General features: G+C 43.5%; 1 protein-coding gene across 11 annotated transcripts in view; it reads left to right on the forward strand.

The window, feature by feature from the left end:
• DST (dystonin) overlaps window positions 1-1,974 on the forward strand; it is a 391,150-nt gene extending 389,176 nt beyond the window's left edge. For 6 of the 11 annotated variants that reach the window (XM_063125037.1, XM_063125036.1, XM_063125038.1 and 3 more), the window contains one exon: window positions 707-1,971. In XM_063125037.1, the coding sequence (XP_062981107.1) occupies window positions 707-972 (266 nt within the window). In that variant the 3' untranslated portion in view covers window positions 973-1,971. Of the gene's footprint in view, window positions 1-706 lie in introns of all 11 variants that reach the window. The other 5 variants (XM_063125033.1, XM_063125034.1, XM_063125035.1 and 2 more) reach the window with 3 other exon arrangements.
• The last annotated feature ends 20,051 nt before the right edge of the window (window positions 1,975-22,025 follow it).

The raw sequence follows: 22,025 nt of genomic DNA on the forward strand, positions 1-22,025 counted from the left end.
TTGTAATCCTTACTGTAATTAAGATATATCATTTGAGTTGCAGCCCGACGTACTTTGCTGATTGACTAACATGGGCAAGTGTTTGCTGTCTGATTGCGACACAGTGCAATCACCATTATGTGGTGTCTCCTCCTTTGGGTGACTATTTTGAGATGGATCCTTCATTGCATCAGGGAGTTGGTTCTGATGAAGCTCAGGTTCCTTCCAGAGCCAAACTGGATGCAAAATACAAAGTTTGGATTGTATATTAACATATCTAACTTGTGGGTTTTCTTGATGCCTGAGTGGGAATGACTGATGTGAATACTTCCAGTGGTGATCCAAAACATTTTAAAGTAGAAGTAAATTCTGTTGAAAACAGTAGAGTGGTCTGATTCCAGCAGGCAGCTGTGCATAAATGCATTCAGGGACTCTGATGTACATGTGTAGGGCTGGACCATTTTCTTCTCTTAAGTCATGGAATGCTTGATGTGCCCAAAGGGTAATGTCAGAAATATCCTCCGGCATTGTAGTGAATGGAGTAAACCCTTGCTTGAGCAGACATCTGGATACATACTGGAGTACTGTGAAGCTTTTGATGATGCCAGTTGTGTTTAGGGTCACTCAGAGTCCAAGCATCTAGGGAAAAGTCTGTTCCTAAGAGTGGCCTACTTTGTTTGCCCATCTCACTCTCACAGCAATGGATCTGATTCCTCTCCTATTACAGAAACCAGGAAAACACCAAGCAGGCCTGGAAGTCGGGCAGGGAGCAAGGCTGGTAGCCGAGCCAGCAGCCGTCGGGGCAGTGACGCATCTGACTTTGACATTTCAGAAATCCAGTCTGTGTGTTCAGACGTGTCAGAGACTGTTCATACCCCAATCAGGCCAACACCCCGACCGAATTCTCGGTCAGCGACCGGCAAGCCTTCCAAAATTCCAACTCCACAAAGAAGATCTCCTGCCAGAAAATTAGAAAAGTCCTCCAAGAGATAATGTGATATTGGCTGATCCAGGTCTTCTTTTTCCTGTGCATTAAATATTTAAGTTTGTAAGATGTAAAATATTCTGTAGAAATTATTGTGAAATATTATGAGAGTTGGATTTTTAATTTTGCAGATGGCCTTATTTGTGTATTTGTCTTGTTTATTTTATGTGTATAGTTTTTGTCAGATTTTGTTTTGTTTGTTTATGCCATATCCTATGTGAACAGGAGAAAGTTTTTTTTAATGTAAACTAACGATTGTTTGCAGTAACATGTAGAGAGATCACTAAAAGCAATTACTGAATGTACAGTTAAGTCTTTGTGTCCCAAGTCAACAAGGCCTGCCTATCGCTTCATCATTAACAGTAAAGGATACCTCATAACTTTGTCTTAATACAAATGAAAAAGACAAAAGGCAAAATTATGCATTTTGAGCTTACAGAGTGGACACTAAAAGGCACGTGGCAGGGATGTTAAGACATGGAAGACACAGCTCACATTGCAGTTAATTAAACAGCATCTTCCAGAGAATTCACGGAGAAAGTTACTTAAAGAGCACTTGCCAGTACTCTAATACTCCAATATGTTGCAGCATTTTCTGTGCCATTGCTTTAAAACAGAGCAGACACAATCTGGATAAAACAATTAATACACTTGCATCAGAATGCTAGTATAATCCGCATTCATGTCAATGTGAGGTTTTCTTTTGCTTGGGTGGATGATAGCACTGTATCATTGGACTCATTTTATATTAAAGCAGTTTTGCTTGCAAAAAGGAAAGGAAAAAAGTCTATAAAATAAATCTTGTCCCTTCTCTTTGTTAGTATTGTATTCCTTATATTCCAGGAAGATACATGTTCTGTGTCATGTTTACATCATACATGATCTGAAGGATCCAAACCATTACTTTCAGGACAAAATTTATTGTAATTTGTTCCCATTCTCCATCACATTTCAAGCAATTCCTGTATTCCTTTAATAAAATAACTTTTACATAATATGTTAAACACAATATGCCATCCATGCCTTTCTATAAAAACTTCATACTATTGTGCCATGAAATAAAAAGAATATTAAGTGGATATATGAGGGGAATAATAGGAGGGTCAGATGAGTTGGGATGGGCATGCAAAACTGCAGGGGGAAACATGAATACATTGTAAATATAAACTAATTATCATGGCCTCCTACTGTGAAGAGTAGACCCATCGAAATGAATGAGACTTAAGTTCAGTGTGGCTAACTTGTCCCATTCATTTCAATGGGTCTACTCCAAGTAGGATTTTATCCCTGGCATTTGTATTTCTTGTGAGGACACTACGAATCTTCTTCAGTCTTTCAGAATAGTAGAGTTCCTGTGTTTCTTTGGGAGAAGCCATGAGAAGTAAGCCTTAATCACGTGCACATGTGATGTGGGAGTCACTCCTAAGAAGTGTGTTCCCATGTTGTATGGGACGGTGTGTGAACTAATCACGTGGGTTGGGTCAACCACCATAAGGGATACAAGGCCCCAAATCGCATAACAAATAATTTTTGGGTGCAACTATATAAACATGGATTTTGATTATTTTCTTTAACAAGAAGTCCAAAAAACCCTAAACCAAATCTTACAAATTATATACCGCTTTTACACACACAACATGACATGACTTCACAGACGACTGCCTCTAATCATTTATATAACACTTTTATTTAGAAAAGTGCTTTACGATGTTTGGGTTGGATCCAATGAATGGAAGGGCTTTTGAGACACCTTTGCTAACACATGAGGAAGGGAGAGTATTTTGTTCAGTACCCCTTCCTCTTGCAGCCCCCTTTGATCTTCCACCAATCTGTTCCAGAAGGTTGGGGGACACGCAAGAACATTGTGGTAGAGGCAGGAGGTTGTGCAAGAAGATACTAGTGAAAATCCCTTCCCCTCCTCTCCCATTAGTGGATGCTTGATTTTTACCCTCACACAAAGTTTATAAGGTATAGTGCTATTTTCCTTTTATACATGGGAAACTGAAACTGAGTTGAACAAGATCAGACAACCCTGACAGGTCTCAAATTCCCTAGATCTTGATCCAAGAGCTTCTATCACAGCAGCAAATTGTAATGCTTCTAACTAAATTATACTTATTGCCTGTGAGAATACCAGCTTCAGACACAGTTGCCCCCTTAACAGAAAGTCTTATTTCTAACATTGGATATATATTCTCATCATTGGTAGTTTTAAAAAACAAAAATTGCAACATTTGTGTTCAAATTTGAGAATTAATTCTCCATTTTAATTTTGCCCTGCAGCAAAATAACAAGCAATGCATGCTGCTAAGCAGATGGTTATTCATAGTTTCTGAACTATTGATGAACTTGCTATGCTTAGAATGACCCTATTGTCTTTGTCAAGGTCAGCCTCTGCAGCTGCCTACGATTCCAGAATCCCTGGCAAAATATGAGAAGTGCCCATTGGTGAGATGCTGCTTACTATTCCTTACAATATTCCTTTGAAGGTTTACTGCAGTGGTTTCTTAGTTCTTCTTGAAGCATGAATGGAATGGCCTGTGCCACCATTTCACAGCATTGTGCTTTGTGAAGTATTATTGACGCGTAGAGCAATTCAAATGAAACCGCAAAGAAGAAAAAAGGATTTGAGTTTCATCATACCTGCATAATGTTCCTATTTTGTGTGAAATCAAGGCTTTTTTGTGCATTACAAGTTTCTGATATGGGGATCGTTTCCCCCCACCCCTCTGCAATGTGAATACCCAGCCATAGCACGTGTATACTGCTAAATCAGTGAACTTGCGACATACTTCACACATTACAGTAAAACGTGTTTTCTTATCCAGAGATTTTCTTCAGGAAATTGTAATGTGTTATGGCACTACAAGTTATTAATAATAAAGGACACATTTGATCGGTTTGCCATTTTACAAGTCTCTTTCAATCCCCTGAGAGTGACTGAATCAGAATTGAAATTCGTGGCTGTCTGTAAATCAAAAGTTACATTCATGCCATAAAGTAATTCAATCATTTTGCTATCTGGCGATATATCATTGTATTCACTTTATAAAGGAAGGAAGGCAACCATAATTAAGGAAACGGGTGCTTACATTACCATTGTATCTTTCCAAGATAGTTGGTATTATTCTAATCTAGCAGTCAAAAGTGTGCCAGAACACAGGGGGGAAAAGCCCTACAATGTCTAGGATTGCTGGGGGTTCTAGGATGTTTTTCTGTCTAAACATGCATAGGATTCTGCCCTAAATAGGGGTTCACTGGGAGATTTATTTATTTATTTATTACATTTCTATACCGCCCAATAGCCAAAGCTCTCTGGGCGGTTCACAAAACCGCAAAAAATTCTTCACTTAACAGAGAGTCATTGCATTGTCGTATAAGAAGCTGACCAGCAGTACCTTCAAATAGCACAATCCTGGACATTATTATTCCTGTCTCTAAGATTTCCTTGACACACTACAAGAGTGAAAATGTAGAGCAGTTGCCCTAACACAATCCCTAAGTATTTCAAAGGGGCCTGGCAAATTACCAAGGAAATTCAGACCTTCGAATGTGGTACCCTCCTAGGCAGTTGGTTTACCTCAGAAATGCTTTGATGATTCTCTGCACTACCAGCAAACATGACTGTAACAAACTCAGCTCTGTCTTCATGGTGGAAAGGACCTAGATTTTATTTTCATTTGCAACGCTTCATGGCCATGTCTGGCTATTTTCACCAAATCCAGCTGCAGTTTTTTTTTTGTTTTTGTTTTTATGACTGGCAAATAGAGAATCTCAAACTCCGCATTTCTTGCAGTTGTTAAGAATGCAGGTTTTCTTGTTCTAACCTTGTCTGGTTCTGGCTGAGGCAGAAATAGCTTCTGAAAGGAATTTTGGGAATCCTCTGTTTAGTGTCATAAATAAAAGCAAGACGTGAAGTGACATGAGAAAAAGCAAAAATAAATGTAAGCTAAAAGAGCTTGTTTAAATAGAAGAACTTGCTGCAACTCTTTATTCTAAACTAAGATCATTTGCCCAGTCCTAGTTTCTAGTTTTGCTTGCTTCCCTATGTATGGATTTCCTACAGGCCGCAATAGAGGGATTAATGGAAGTGTGTGTTGTTAAAACTGGAACGATTTTTATTTCCATTTTCTGAATCATGGAAATAAATGAACATTCAAACAAAACTAAAACGGAAGTATTAAGATAGGGAAGGAGGACATAGGGTGGTGGCTTAAGGTGTTTTGAAGTGGGTTGATATGTTAAGGATGTATATACTGGACTGCCAGCTATGTTGCTGAAGTCTCAAAGAAAGCTGACTGTATTCATCATATTTTGCCACACATCTTTGATACATTGCCAGTCCAAATAAGGAATGGAGTACAAATCTGATCCATTGTTGTATGAAAGGTGACAACATCTTTCCATTGTTGAAGCACCATATGTTTGGCTGACCCAAGAGCCATCGTTTTTGACTTTCCAAATAGCAGTGATGTGATTCAAGAAAATATGCTTATCATTGAAATGTAGTAAGGTCTTCAGGACTAAAATTAATGTGTAACAATATTTTACCCCTAAAGGGGGTTACAACTGGGCAACTCTCCATCATGCAGATAAGGTATCCCAGTTTCTGCCCCACATCACCAGCACCTGAGATAATTATTTGTGGTGGAGCCTCTGTAGCATCCAATAACTTTGGAACATTAGTTTTGTTGGATGAGATGCTTCCTCAGGTAACGGGAAGACGTTTTGACAGACAAGAATGCTGTGGACCAATGCTTTGGTTGAAGGGGACAGACCCCCTCTCCATTCCATTTTTCATGGGGGTATGATATATTCATCTTAAATCAATCTAAATTGATCCTTGGCAGGCCCAGTAACCCAGTTAGATCTTCTAGGAGCTCTGGGATATGCTGCACAGAAGCTAGACCAAAAATAGATGTGAGAAGGTGCTTAAGATGGAGATTCTACCATCTAGTCATGTTTACTAAGCCAAGTTCCTATAATGCATTAAGCAATTTGAATTCACCATATACAAGTTGCTCCAAGGTCATAACCTGGTAAGATGTCTAGGCGTTCCACAATAGGTCTTTCTGTCTATTTTCAAATAGCAGTGGATATGGTAGGCAGTGGTATAGAGTTTGCCAGCTGTCATGCTCCCTCTGGAGGAATCCTCTTCAGATGATGATCTGGAGCCTTCTGAGCCAAATATCCCAGGGGAACCAGACACTTCAGGGGATCCTGGGACTGATCCAGAAAGTCCTGGGCCCTCAGGAGAGATGACTTCAGATTGTCCTGCTCAGAAGGTGGAAAGTTCTGTTCCCAAGTTGGAGGGAGATGCTGAGCCACCACCCAGCCCCTGAGAATGCCGGTGCCAGAAGGTACAAGTTTCAGAACACAGCCAGGCAAAAGAGTGCCTACTTGCAAAAAATGACTCCTTGGGAGAAGGTGACTCCTGAGTAGGGATCATGTACTGCAGCTGAGCCTGGGTGAGGCTCATCAAGCTCTAGTGATAAAGCCTTCAGTGTCTACCTCGTCACTGCTGGAAACAATGCTTTATAAGCTCCAACTACTTTGTATCCTGTTTTCCTTTGTATCCTGTGTCTGCGATCTAGTGATTTCTCCATGGTTACCTTGCCTTATGATTGAACCTCTGTGCTACTGACCTTGTACTCCTGCTTGACTCTGCTTCTAGACTGTAACTTTTCTGACTGCCTAATATGTTTTGACCTCTGCCTGCTATCTTGACAAGTCCTGGCCAACCTGTTTGCTTCTGCCTCTTATCACCTGCTGCTCTGTCTGTGTTAGAAGGGGGGTCATGGGCTGCAGGTCCCTGGATTTTGGCCCCAAGTTTCAAGCCTAGCTGCACTGCCCATGTCCAGGGCTTAATTTGAAAGCCATAATACATAACCATGGAGAAATCACTAGATCGCAGACACATTTCAGCAATGTAGGATAGTAAGTTCAGAATTGCTGAGTTGTTCACAATCTCCCAATCTTCCCTGCAACTGGTTTTTTGTCTCATCCTAAACACAGGGAGTGTTTTAACTATTGGTATTTCAGATCTAGATTTCAGCCATTCATGATTGTGAGCTTATAATACAGAGTGGTATCTAATGAAGCATCTTTGTAATGGACTGGCAGAACAGGGAGGGAGTAGGATTCTTCTTCTCCCTTAAACTCTCAACACACCCTCAAAATCTGCTCTGGAGGGATAGTGAAGCCTCTGAAGCAGATGTGGGAGTGGAAGATACTGCAAGGAGAGGAGAATAGGAATAAGTCCCCTCTAATGAGTGAAAGTCCATTGTCACCACGTTGGAGTTTGTGTTGTAATACATATGATTGCGTTCTCAAAAGTGAAAATGATCCTTGCAGCCTGATCTTACGTATGTTTACTCAGAAATATCAAGTTCAGTGGGACCCATTTCCAAGCATGAGCTTTAGAGAAATCAGGAGGGGGAGGGAGAGAGGAATAAACAGTGCACAGGGCACCATTCAACAGCTGTAGGAGCTGTCTGTTTCTAGCATTAAATGTGCTTTCAGTCTTCTAAAATGACTTCAGAGAATCGAATTCTGTTTTCTTAACATTCTTCTTTCTTTTGTGGGATAGTAGTTGAGCACAATGTGGATTAGCCTGACTTTGGTTTGTTATGCAGATATGCTTTTGTTAACTGCCTTCTTCTCCTTGTATTAACTACTTCTCTGATATGTAGGCTACCACGATATATCAGCATGGTACGTTTATTTCTCAGGATGAAAGTTCAGCATGTGTCTGGTTTAAAGCCTAAAATTCAGGACACTGCATTTTCCCAGCATAGCTATAAATAATAAATGTATGAATTGCTTTGTATTTTGGCATTCAGCAGTCTGAGACTAGGGAAGGGGGTGGGGGGAGAAACTAATTGGAAGACTGAACTTTTCCTCCTGAATCCCAAGGAAATGCAGCCAATTCAGTGTGCAGGCTGTTTTTATTTTCTCCTTGGTTTTTCACCGTTTGTTTTGTTCTGTTGGGTTTGGCTCTTGTGTGCCAAACCCAAAAGGAAAAGAAGTATATTTAGTTCAAGTTTTGTTCAGGGGCTCAAGGAAATGGTAACAAGGATGGACTGTATGCGCCGAGGTAGTTTTCCAAATTGCATGAGGCATAGGAATAAACACGGTGGAAGAAACAGGCTGTGGCACACTAATCTCATGGGTTGCGTGAATAAATGGACATGACTTTAGGAGGCCCAGAGGGAAAGCTTTTCTTAGGTTCTTCTGTCACCCCCACCCCCCGGGGGGGGGGAATTATATGCACCATCTGCTGTCAGTGTCACTTGCGTAGCCATAATTCCCAGGAGTGTGCCAGATGGCATTTTCTTAGCCACATTTGTTTGGATACAATGTTCCATTTTGTTTGGTTAACCTTTAGGGAGTTGGATGCTTTTTCATAGACTGGAAATCTTGTGGAAAGGTAAGAATGCTGCCCCCACCCCCAAGGCATACTTCTACAAAGCTCTTGTGATTGCTTAGGAACCCTGCTGGAGTTTAGAAGAGTAGTTCACCTCCTTTGGAAGAGGAGTAGTTCACACTGTGTTAAGAAGCTGTGCTGGATCCAGGCTAGGGACACGTGCAAATCAGCAAAAGCTGAGCTCGTTGAGGCTCTCCAGATTCCACCTCAACCTTGTTCTAGGCTTGTGTCCATCTCAGATTGCAAGCTTGATTTATTTTCTTTCCACAAAAATTCATGCGTGTTTTCATGCACATTTCCCAAAATCTACACATCAATTGTGCGCACTTTTGAAATGTACGCCTTTTTTGTATTAAAGCATGTTTGTGCACATTATTCAAGTCTTACACGGCTTGAGACCACAATACCTGATGAAACGCCTCTCCCATCATGAAGCTACCCATACACTACGCTCAACATCTAAGGTCCTCCTCTGGGTGCCTACCCTGAGGGAAGCTCAGAGAATAGCAACCAGGGAGAGGGCCTTTTCAGTTGTGGCCCCTCAATTATGGAATGATCTCCCTGACAAGGCTCGCCTGGCGCCAACATTGTTATCTTTTCAGCACCAGGTCAAGACTTTTCTCTTCTCCCAGGCATTTAACAGCATATGCTGAGTTTTTTAACTGACCCCAGAATAGTTGTTTTTAAATGGATATTGTCTGTTTTTGTTTGTATTTTATGCTGTTTATGGCATTTCTTTTTAATGTTCACTTTAACTTTTGTAAACCACCCAGAGAGCTTCGACTATGGGGTGGTATATAAATGTAATAAATAAATAAATAATAAATATAATCATCATCATCATCATCTCTGGATCAAGGGAGGGTTATTTTAAGAGTGGTTGCACCACTGTCTCCTTCAGAGCAGCAGGGACCACCCCATGACACAGTGATGTGTTAACCACCACCCTGATCCATCCGGTCAGCCCCCTGTGGCCAGCTTGAATAAGCCATGACAGCCAAGGGTCAAAGCAGCATGTTGGGTTTCGAACTGATGCTAGTGTCTTGTCCACATCCTCAAGCTCCAAAAGACTGAAATTGATCCCACAAAACAGGATAAGATGATGCACTAGACACCTCTACAGGCTTTGAAACAATAGCAGTGTTCAAGCCAGCATTAAGGTGAGCGATTTTATCCTCTAAGTGTCTTGCAAACTCATCACAGCGAGCCCTTGTGGGTTCTAGTATTAGATTAGGTGGGTTAGATGTAACTAATCCCTGAACCACTCAGAAAAGCTCATCTGGACGACAGCTTGAGAATGCGATGGAGGCAGCAAAGTAAGCCTTCTTTGCTGCCTTCACCACTATGCAGTAGGCACAATTATACGCTCTTACGCATGTTCAGTCACCTTCATTAGAGTCTTACGCCACTTACAGTCCAGCCGTCTTCTGACCTGTTTCATTGCCCAGAGCTCTCAAGTAAACCAGGACACCTTCCAAGCTCCACAGTGTCGAAGAGGGCACTCAGGAGCGATTGTGTCAATGGCCCTTCACACTTTGCTATTCCATAGTGTGACAAGGGCCTCGATGGAATCATCAGCTCTGGCTACTGAAAAATCCCCCAAAGCAATCAGGAATTGCTCCGGTTACATAAGGCTCTGGAGTGGACCACCTTAATGGGTTCCCCACCTCTGCAGGGAGGGACTGGCACCATGAGACCAAATTTCACCAGGAAGTGGTCTGACCATAACAGGTCAATTTCCATCCCCCAATATCCAGACCACCCCTTTCACACCCTGAGGCAAAGACCAAGTCAAGGGTATGCCCTGCCTTTTTGTGTTGGGCCTGTCACAAATTGAGACAGCCCCATGGTTGTTATGAAGTCCCGAGCTGGTCCTGTTAAGGCAGCCTCAGTGAGGATATTGAACTCTCCTAGGACCAAGGTCCTAGGATTTCACAAGATCACATCCCAGACCATCTCAGTCAGGGAACCCATTGGGTAGCAGGGTGGGCAGTACACCAACAGTATCCCCAATCTGTCTCTTTAGCCCAGCACAAGGTACAGGCCCTCACAGCCTATCCCAGCGTAGAGAGTTCTCCTGGTGAGCAAGATTGAACTTTTATGGATCATAGCAATTCCCCCCCCCCCTACAGACAGACACACACCGGCCCTCAAGCCTGGGTTGGTGCAGCACTGAATAACCAGATGGGCAAAGCTGGGTCAATTCTACAACACCCAGCTCATCCAACCATGACTCAGGGATGCGCATTAAGTTGGCTCCCTAATTCACAATCATATCATGCATGAGTGAGGCCTTCTTGCAAACCGACCTGGCATTCAGCATCATCACAACGAGGTGGGATGGGGAGGGGATCAGAAAAGGGAATGGCTTGTAGCCATCTAGCTCCCCCATGATTTTGATAATGTTTCTTCCCCATTGCTCCAGATCTTCTCTTACCCATGACAAATGCTATGGCAGCACATTCTACCTCCATGTTACCCTCCCTTCCACCCTGGCACATCCTGGTTTGTAACAACCCCTATCCCAGAATTTTGAGAGAGAGAAAGGAGGGGGAAAGGTTAAGGAAGCAGTGACAAAATTTAGGCCTACAAATAATATCCAAGTGATGTTACATTCTACCTCGGTTGGCGCTTTTAACCTCTATTCCTATCTTTTCTCCTCCCCTGACTCTCACTCAGGGGAGGAAACACACATAACACAGCTTCCCCCACCTAGCCTCTAACCCTAGGTCAGGGTCACAGGCCTGCCTCTCACACAGAAGCCTAGCAGCCTTCTAACATCCAAACCAAGAGGGGTGGCAGCTTGTCCCCAAGTGGCAGATTGGCCCCAAGTGGCAGGACACGATGGGCAAGCCATCACCCTGGTTGGTTTGGATGTTGGAAGACCACTTGCTCCCAAGTGGCAGCTTGCCCTCAAGGCAGCAGTAATCTTTTTAATGAGCCTCTTCTAGGAGACGCTGTTGTCCAATCCAGCCACCAGCATCAAACCCTTACCAGCAAAGCTGCAGATTGAAACTGTCCAGGTAAGCAGGCAACACATCAAGCAGAGCTTGGAGAAGCAAGGAGGCACTCTTGCTACCAGGTAAAGCAGCTGAGGCAGAGCACTAGCTGTTTTGTGCAATCCAGTAAGCCCCATGCTGCCAGTTGGGCCCTTGTGCTGCTCCAAGGAAGGAAAACCACAACAGGGCTGGTTCTTTTATGAGCCTCTTCCAGATGAGGCCCTGGCCCAATACAACCACCACACAGTCCCTGGCAGCAAACTCTTACTAGCTAGCTGCAGATTGAAACAGTCCAGGTAAGCAGGCAGGCCATGCGGGGAGGCACTTGCTGGCATGTAAAACACAGTTTGGGCAGAGAGCTAGATGTTTCTTGTGGCCCAGTCAACCCCACTGTGCCAGTTGGGACTTTGTGCTGCTCTCAGGAAGGCCGGAAGGCCATGGTAGGGCAGGTTCTTTTTGGAGTCTCTCCCCTATGCAAACTCTCCACCTAACTAAGGTGCTAGGAAGACTAAGAGATTATGTGCACTGTGGCTCCATAGCTGCAGCTGAATTGAGTCTGGCTCATTAGCATGCCCAGCTATGGGTCCCAGGTTGCAACTATGCTCACAAGGCAGGAGTAGGGGTGTTTTTTTTAAGCCACTTCCAGGTGAGGCTCTGGTCCAGCTACCACACAGTCCCCAGCAGCAAAGCCTTACTGTAAGATGCAGAATAAAACAGTCCAGGTAAGCCAAGCAAGAAGGCACTCTTGCAAGCAGGTAAAACACAATTGAAGCAGAGGACCAGATATTTCTTGCAGCTCAGTCAGCTCCACAGTGCTAGTTGGGCCTTTATGCTGCTCTTAGGAAGGACAGAAGACCACAGCAGAGCTGGTTCTTCTTTTGGGGTCTCTCCCCTGTACAAACTCTCCACCTAACTAAGGTACTGGGAAAACTGAGAAATTATATGCACTGTGGCTCTGTAGCTGCAGCTGAATTGAGGCTGGCTCATTAGTATTCACAGGTGGTTCTTCCTTCTCTTGAGTAGATTCATCCAGTCTCCAGCCTTTTGGTGTTTGCAGCACTGATAGCAGCTATTAAAAAAGAAGGGGGAAAGAAACTTTAAAAGTTCCTGCAGGACTTGTTCTTTCTCCTCAGGCTTTTGGTCCTGAGTAAACATTTTCAGCTTTGAGCCTCTCAGTGTTTGGTGCAAAGTAGGTGCTTTACTACTGAGCAATGGTCTCAGTCCTTAAACCTCTTCAGCTCTGTGTATGGGAAGGGGGAATGGACTCTTTCTGTAGCTGAAGGCTCCAGACTGGGGGAACTCATGACGTATGTATCTTTTCTGTTATTTTTTACTGTGAGTGCATTTACGGGTAATTTGTGGCAGAGGTTTTTCTTGAAAGGAGGCATGGAAGTTTGGGGATGGGGGGATGCCTGAGTGAGTAGAAAGATTAAGGACTGGAGAGTGGAGGGGGGGGGGAGAGACAGTAAGAATTCCAGACATGAGGGAATAGTAATATTTACATTGGCATTTTCAAGATTGCTTGGTGAGAATTCTGAAGGACTCAAGGAACAGTTGCTGCTACAAGCATCTTAATGACTACTTTTTACTTCAGACCAAATTCCCTAAACCGTCACCAACGGGAGATACACCCACAAACAGGTCCACCTCTTGGGTACAGTCTTCCTTTAACTCCTGAAGTTTGTTAAGACTGTAGTCAGCTTTTATTAATAGCATTCTGATTTCTTTGTGTGGATCTACACTTCTGTTAAACATCGATTTTTTTGAGCCTTTGTAACATTGTAACTTGTATCGCTACCTTGTATACCTTTGCTCAGTAGTGTTACTTACCTTTTTTCGTAACGTTGTTGCAGACCACACTGTTTGTTGCCCCGTTGTCTGTGTTGTTTCTTCTCCTCATTTCTGTGATCCTTGCAATTCCCAGACTGTCCTTTCTCTGCGCCTCCCACTTCCTTGTTTTTGTATTTTCCGCACCTCTCTAGCTAACATTCCTGTATGCGCATGCTCTTAATTTCAAATCTTTGTGGCGGGAGTTCTTCAGAGAGAGTGGTTTGTGGATTGTCGGAGTTGTCTGTCTCTTGAGGAAAGTGTAGGGATGCCTGGTGAACGGAATGTGTTAAACCTTTCTCATTTTTTAAACATTTTTTCTGTGGCATTACATGCCACCTACCTGGGGTAAAAACTTTTTTAAAAAAACAAAAAATTATTAAAGGATGCGCATATGCGCATTTCTAATTTAATTTATTTTAAAAAATTAAATTAAGGATGCGCATATGTGCATCCTTTAATATATTTTTTTTAAAAAAAGTTTTTACCCGAGGTAGGTTGCATGTAATGCCACGGAATTAATGTTTAAAAAATGAGAAAGATTTAACACATTCCATTCACCAGTTCTAACAACGGTTACTGAAGGCACGTAGAGGAAGTTACATCAGACAGGAAGCCTGGTGAGGGATCATGTGACATTAGTTTCACAATGCGACACAGAAGACATCGTAACAACGGAGCACATTGAAAGAAGTCTAACAACGCAGAAGTGTTACAACAAAAAGTAAAACGGTACCAAACCTTTCTGTATAATGTTATAACGAACACATCACGTGATCACTAACATCATCCAGAGCTATCTATAACCTTACAACTATAGTAATGTAGATTCGGCCTTTGTCTCAGAACTGTTTGGTTAGGAGTTGCTCCTTTCTTCTCCACAGCACTGCTGCTACTACCTATGGGGTTTCTTATTTGTAGCAAACTAACTGATATACTCGCTGTTGCTCATGCCCCCTAAGAGATATGTCAGCAGGGTAATCATTTTATAGCAGGTTGTGCTGGGCCTGTGAGTTAACTTGCCAGAGAGAGAATGTAAGGTGTTGGAAAGACTTCTCAAAGCAGCAAGCAGAAATACAGACTCTCCCTAAAACCCTAGTCACAGGGGGCAGGGGTGGGGAGAGGCCATATTGGAACTGCCAAAGCAACCTTTCCCAAACAACCTCTTGTGGAGTCTGTTGCAAAAATGCACAAGGGAAATTTCTCCTCTGTTGGAGAAGTTGAGGCTCCACTTCTCAAGCTAAGTGAGCCTATGAAAAAGCCTACCCAGTTCAGCCTCAAGTTCAAGGGAGTGAGCAAACCCAGTCTAATGTTTCCACCATGCGAAGTCGTAAACAAAATCCTGTGGCGTGTTTAGAAGTAGAAATGACAAGTATAAAGTCTGTTGAGGAATGCTATGTAGCACAGATGGCTATTTCTCAAGAAAGTGAAGTGACATTTGCTTTGTCTCCTGAAATGGTGGCAAAGCCTAATAATGAAATCCATGTGTTCATTAACCAGCTTTTGTTTCCTAATAAGCAGCCTTTTGATGCAGGAAAGATTTTCAAGGTAGAGCTTCCATGCAGGAAGTGTCTACTTGAAACACAAATTGGCCCTGTTCAGAGGACACCTTAAACCACAGCTTTAACAATGGTGAATAAGGCTTGCCTTATTCACTGTCATTCTGAACAGGGAGTCTTCTGAACAGGGCTAGTAAGTCTAAAAATTAACATTTTCTCCCTAAACCAGCAAATGGCCTCAGATTACAGTCACAGGAAAGAGTGGAAAAACATCTGGAAGCCCAGAATCCTGTGCAGCCTGACTATGTGAAGCCAAATATTGCTAACACTGAACTTTTCTTCTTATATGCCAGCACCAAACAGAAAGGTGCTAAACCAAAGTGCACCCATGACATGGGTGTGCAAATACTAATGCTTTTTCTGGGTGACCATATTGTTAAGTGATGTGCTCTAGTTAGACCCAAGTACAAACTTGCACACATTCAAATGAGACTTCCACACCTGCTCATCAGGAATCTTTAGACATCAGCAATAGAGCATTTATGGCTAAGAAGGCGATTCCCACCCAAAGACATCCACACCGTTGAAGAGGGAAATGCAGAATAGCAGGTTTATTGATGTTTAAACTGACTCAAATTATTATTATTATTATTATTATTATTATTATTATTATTATTTATTTATTTATATAGCACCATCAATGTACATGGTGCTGTACAGATAACACAGTAAATAGCAAGACCCTGCCGCATAGGCTTACAATCTAATAAGTTGTAGTAAACAATAAAGAGGGAAGGAGAATGCAAACAGGCACAGGGAAGTGTAAACAGGCACCGGGTAGGGAGAAGCTAACAGTATAGAGTCAGAACAAACTCAATATTTGAAGGCTATAGGGAAAAGAAAAGTTTTTAGCTGAGTTTTAAAAGCAGTGATTGAGTTTGTAGTTCTCAAGTGTTCTGGAAGAGCGTTCCAGGCGTAAGGGGCAGCAGAAGAAAAAGGACGAAGCTGAGTAAGGGCAGTGGAGGTCCTAGGGCAGGCGAGAAGCATGGCATCAGAGGAGCGGAGAGCACGAGCGGGGCGATAGTGTGAGATGAGAGAGGAGAGATAGGCAGGAGCTAGACCGTGAAGAGCTTTGAAGGTCAGCAGGAGAAGTTTATATTGGATTCTGGAGTGAATTGGAAGCCAATGAAGAGATTTCAGAAGTGGAGTGACATGGTCAGAGCGGCGGGCCAAGAAGATGATCTTAGCGGCAGAGTGGTGGACAGAGACCAGCGGACTGATGTGAGACGAAGGAAGGCCAGAGAGAAGAAGGTTGCAGTAGTCCAACCGAGAGATAACCAGTGCGTGAGCGAGAGTCTTGGCAGAAGAGACAGACAAAAATGGTCGAATCCTGGCAATATTATACAGGAAGAAACGACAGGATTTAGCTACTGCCTCGATGTGAGGAGTAAAGGAGAGCGAGGAGTCAAATATAAAGCCAAGACAACGAGCTTCCTTGACCGGAGTAAGCGTGACATCGTTGACAGTAAGAGAGAATGAGAGGTGAGGAGAGGGTTTAGGAGGAAAAACAAGCAATTCAGTCTTTGCCATGTTAAGTTTTAAACGACGATGAAGCAGCCAGGCTGAGATATCTGAAAGACATGCCGAGATACGATCGTGAACATCAGGAGAAAGTTCCGGAGATGAGAGATATAATTGTGTATCGTCGGCATACAGGTGATATTGGAGGCCGTGAGATTGAATAAGCTTACCCAAGGGCAGCATGTATAGAGAGAACAACAACGGGCCAAGCACCGAGCCTTGCGGAACCCCAACTGAAAGGGGAAAAGAGGAGGACAAGCTGCCGTTAGCCGACACGCTGAAAGAGCGACCCTCTAGATAGGAGGTGAACCAGTTATAGACAGAGCCACAGAGTCCAAGGTCATGGAGGGAATCTAAGAGAAGATCGTGATCAACCGTGTCAAAGGCTGCGGTTAGATCGAGGAGAATAAGAATGGAATAATGGCCTTTAGACTTGGCAGTAAGAAGATCATTGGTGATCTTGGTAAGGGCTGTTTCAGTGGAATGCAAAGGACGGAAGCCAGATTGAAAGGGATCCAGAGCAGAGTTATTAGAGAGAAAGTCAAGACAACGAGAGTAGACCAGACGTTCCAGGATCTTTGAGACAAAGGGCAGGAGAGAGACAGATAGTTTGTGGGGAATTAGCTGAGCCAACGGAGCCCTAAAGGAAGTTTCTGGAATGTGAGCAGCCTTTTTGAGACTTAGAGTATACACTCTCACACACATTTGAATGTGTTTCAACCCCAATAAATGTGCCATGGTGGCCTGCTGGAGGAGATTTGTCAACTTGGCAGTCTTTTAGCATTTAAAAAAGCAATAAAGACTGATCCTATCCAGTGGAATTTTAGGATGTTTTAAGGATGTTTTAGTCATGTATACTATGTTTTTAATCAGTTTTTATGTGTTTTATATTCGCTGTTGTTCCCCGCCTCGATCCAAGAGGAGAGGCAGGTAAGAAATACATTATTATTATTATTTATTTATATAGCACCATCAGTGTACATTATTATTAGTAGTATTAGTATTACTATCACTATCCTCTGTGTGTGTGTGTGTGTGTGTGTGTGTGTGTGTGTGTGTGTGTGTGTGAGAGAGAGAGAGAGAGAGAGAGAGAGAGAGAGAGAGAGAGAATGCTCTAAGTCTCAAAAAGACACCTTCTCACAATCTTGAAGCTACTTCCACAGCTCCATTTGCTCAGTTATTTCCTCCCAAATTAGCATTTGAATGTGTTTAAACCTCAATAAGTGTGCCATTATGGTAGTGTCTGAGGATAGATCTGCATGAGAATTGCCTTACTTAACCATAAACCCAGTATTGCCAATGTCTAAAGTCATGGCTTCTATATCTTTAACAGTTGTATAGAAAAGGAATTTCACCAGGTGTCATCCTTACGTAGGGTGACCATATGAAAAGGAGGACAGGACTACTGTATCTTTAACAGTTGCATAGAAAAGGGAATTTCAGCAGGTGTCATTTGTATATATGGAGAACCTGGGGAAATTCCATCTTCATCACAACAGTTAAAGGTGCAAGAGCTACTAGAGTGACCAGATTTGAAAGAGGGCAGGGCACCTGCAGCTTTAACTGGTGTGATGAAGAGGGAATTTCACCAGGTTCTCCATATATACAAATGACACCAGCTGAAATTTCCTTTTCACTACAACTGTTAAAAATACAAGAGCCCTGTCCTCCTTTTCATATGGTCACCCTATCCTTATGCATGCAACACCAGGTGAAATTCCCTCTTCATCACAACAGTTTAAGTTGTAGGAGCCCTGCCCTCTTTTGTACCTGGTCATGTTTAACAGGGCTCCTGCAGTTTGAACTGTTGTGATGAAGAGGGGATTTCGTCAGGTGCTGCATGCTTTGTCTCCTGAAATGGTGGCAAAGCTTAATGCAGAAATCCATGGTTTTCCCTCGAATTATCCCATAGCGTATGAAAGCTGTTGTTGTTGATCTCCACCACATCAGCCTCTGCACCTCCGCCCTGCTCCAGTGTGCGCCCCAAGAGGGCTGGGCCTGCTCCAGGCTCCGCGGTGCTTGCTTGGAGGAGAGGGGGCAGGGACTCCGGGTGAACCACCTCTCTTGCCCTCCCTCTGGCTGCCCGTTCCTCCCCCATTTCTTTTTCTTTTTATTATCTGTATCTGTGCAGCTGCAGAGATAAAGATAATTTTAATTTTTTTAAAAAGGGGGGACCCGTTCCTCCCCCCCTTTTTTAACTTTTACAGGTGCAGGGCCTCCCATGGCAATCAATCGGGGGTGCCATGCGCTGCGCTGCCAAAAAAGTTGGGATAAGTGGCCAACTTCTTTGGAGTGGAGTTTCCAGGGTTCCCCCCCCCCCCCGTGGCTTTGCAATGGCAGCTGTGTCATGTAGGCAATGTGCTGCTATTTCGAATCCACCCTGGGGCAAACCCTTCGTGTAGCTGTGCCCTTAGTCCTACTTAAAGCAGATCCATTAAAATCAACAAGAGTTAAATTAGTCATGATTAATTGAAGTCCTGCTGATTTCATTGAGTCTACTCTGAGCATGACTAGGTGTGGCTCCAACTCTTTATCATGGCTGGGGCATGCTGAGAATTTTGTGATTATTTTTTTCTGTCTGAACATGCGTAGGCTTGTGTTTTAAATTGAACAAACTAAGGCAGCACGCACATTTTATCTTTCTCCATAGTGCTGAGCTACCACAGTGTAACTGCATCAGACATAAGGGAGAAGTGATCTCCTGTGCCTTCTCCTCTTCTGTCTCAGAAATCTAGCATTTAACACAAGAATGGGGAAGTTTAACAAAGCCACATCCAAATAAGGTAAAGTAGGGAAACTTTGGCACAGGCCACTGAAAGGCCGAAATGTGGTGTGGGCAACACATAGAAATGCTGTGCATCAAAGGGCAAAGATATAAATCAGGAGCTTGCTCGGGAACAAACAAATACAACTCTACAAGCCAAGGACGATAATAATAATAATGAAGGCTTTGGGATCTTGTTTTGGAGAGTTAGTTGAAAATGGGAATAGGCAGAAGTGGACACTTTAGGCCTCAGTTCAGTGGCTGTGTCCATGCTTTGCATGCAGATAGGTCCCAGGTTCAGTCCCTGGTGTCCCCAGATAGGGCTGGAAAGAGCCCTGCCTGAAACCCTGGAGAGCCACTGCTGCCAGTCAGTGTTGGCAGCACTGGGCTATACAGGCCAGTGGTCTGAGTACGTATAAGGCAGCTTCCTATGTAATTCCATTAGGGCCACCGACCAGATACAAAGGAGAGAGGAGCTCACCACACTCAAAAAGGTCTGCAGGCATCTACCTGTCACTCCTCTTTTCATGTTTGTACATTAAGATAGTTGGCGCCTGCCCCCTTAGAACAAGCGCGTGCACTTGTCTTCACTCAGAGGCTATTTTGAGCAATCCCTGTTTGACTGTCAAGAGAAGATGGTCTGTTGGGGGGGGGGAAGCAAGGTAGATCTACCCGTACAACTGTGCTTGTGTTGGATCCAAATTAAGGCATGTGCAAGTGGGCTGGCAGAAGGAGAGTTCCCCACAGCTTCCTTTGTATGGCTGTCCCTCTAGCCCTCTAAAAATACCACGTGGAGGGCCAGGGGAGCCTGCTGAATGGGGCAAGCTGTGGTGCAGATGTAGGGAGGGCAGATCCCTGAAAATCAGCCATAGGCACCTTCCGTGAGCAGAGCCCTTCCATTAACGGAAGTGAGATCCTTGGATCCTGGATCCAAACCCTTATAGGGTCCCCATTTAATGTGCATCCCCCATCAGAAACATCCTTCACATCAGACACATCTATCAGGTCAATGGGAACCAGATATGCATTGATGCTGATGTGGAAATTCCTTGTTGGATTGGGACATCTATGTTTATTTCCCATACAACCAGCTTCTGTGGGAAGACGTATCCTCAACTGTGACCATAATGTGTAGGCCCATTCATCTCATAATTTTGGCATCTGGTGTGGCATCAAAACTTTCTGCACCAAGTACTAGAATCCCATGAGAGATGGCACCGCACCCTACCACTGCACTGGGAGTTCATGGAGCATGTGGAGGCCATTTCCTGTGGTTTCCACATTGTGTTCCTGGTGTGTAACAGAGCTCTCCATGTGAGCAAATAAAAGTAGAATTAAGCATTAGCTGTTCCTTTTGGTTCCACTTTTTATTTTCATTGGCAGCTTTACAGATGTTCTACCCCCTGGGAAACATTTACACCATTCCTATTCAATAGAAGTGGAGGAAAAACTTACAGCTGTCAACACATTTTTTTCAAAGTATCCAGCTTGCTGCAGGCATCCTGTGTGGACCATCCTTCTTTGTGCTTGCCTGGGGTCCTGGCAGTTGCTTGACAAATGTTTTACCATGCTTTAAATAAAAGATGGCTTGTGATCAGGCACGTGCATACTTCCTCTCCAAAGGGGAGATCCACACGTGGAAGGAGTCCTCCACTCACAGATCCCCTCTGTAGATTTGGGACTGTTCATACAAAAATCACTACTGGCTGTGTATCAGGATTCATTGCATGCAATGCAATCCATTCAAGGCACCATGGTGCATTCCTGTTTGAGCTGCTCTGGTTGCAAAATTGTATGGAGTGCAGTTATTCTTGGGCCAGGGTCTTGCAGAGCAATCTCAAGCTGTATCTCAGAGAGCCCAGTATCATGCCAGCAGAGCAGAAATGAGGGAGGAGCAACCCTCTCTGGGGCATTTTTTTTTTTTTTGCACATTCCCTCCCATTGAAACCTATGGCAGAGAATAGGTTGGGCCAAGGGCATGTCTGGGGCTAGGAGAGCTGTGGAACCAGTGGATCCACAGCCTCTTCTGGAATACCCCCTGGCCTCCCCTGGAGTCCCCCCTTTGCCCCCTCCCTCCATTTCAATGTCAGAGTGCAACGTTGAAAGAGAACCATCATGGACATTTCCACAGTAGCATCTTTGCGGAGGGTGTTCAAAGGATCTCCCATTCTAAGGGTGGTCCTCTCTCTCTCTCCCCCCCCCAGAGGTGGAGATACAATTTTATTTATTAATAAAATAAATAAATAAAAGAGCCAATGTGGTGTAATGGCTAATGTGTTGGACTGGAAGTCGGGAGATCCGGGTTCTAGTCCCCACTCAGCCATGGAAACCCACTGGGTGACTTTGGGCCAGTCACAGACTCTCAGCCTAACCCACCTCACAGGGTCGTTGTGTGAATAAAATGGAGAGGAGGAGGAGGAGGATTATGTATGCCGCCTTGGCTTCTTTGGAGGAAAAAAGGTGGAATATAAATGCAAAATAATAATAATAATAATAATAATAATAATAATAATAATAATAATAAATTTATTACATTTTTATACTGCCCATTAACTGAGGCTCTCTGGGCAGTGCACAACTGAAGCCAAAAAGTACAAGTATCAAATTTTAAACATTAAAAGCATAAAAAAGACAATATAAAACCAGATAAAATCCAGGGAAAACCTGTGTGAAAAGGTATGTTTTCAGGAGGCATTTAAAGGATGTTACATTTCCCCCCTGCTGAACTGCAGGAGGGAGGGTTTCCAGAGGGTGGGTGCCACTACAGAGAGGGTCCGCCACTGAGGTTCTTCATGGCAGCATTCTGGTCATTTTGGAATGGCCAGCAATTAATCATAAGGCCCCTGGGATACTGTCCCAAGGGCATTAGTATTGCAGTCTTAGTGATTTTCAAATTGCCTATAAAAGAAATCCAAATTCTACATCAAGAACAGAGCGGAATGTTCTTACATTACACAATTCTGCT

This window comes from Elgaria multicarinata, chromosome 4, assembly GCF_023053635.1.
Source record: "Elgaria multicarinata webbii isolate HBS135686 ecotype San Diego chromosome 4, rElgMul1.1.pri, whole genome shotgun sequence".
NCBI classification, from domain to species: domain Eukaryota; kingdom Metazoa; phylum Chordata; class Lepidosauria; order Squamata; family Anguidae; genus Elgaria; species Elgaria multicarinata.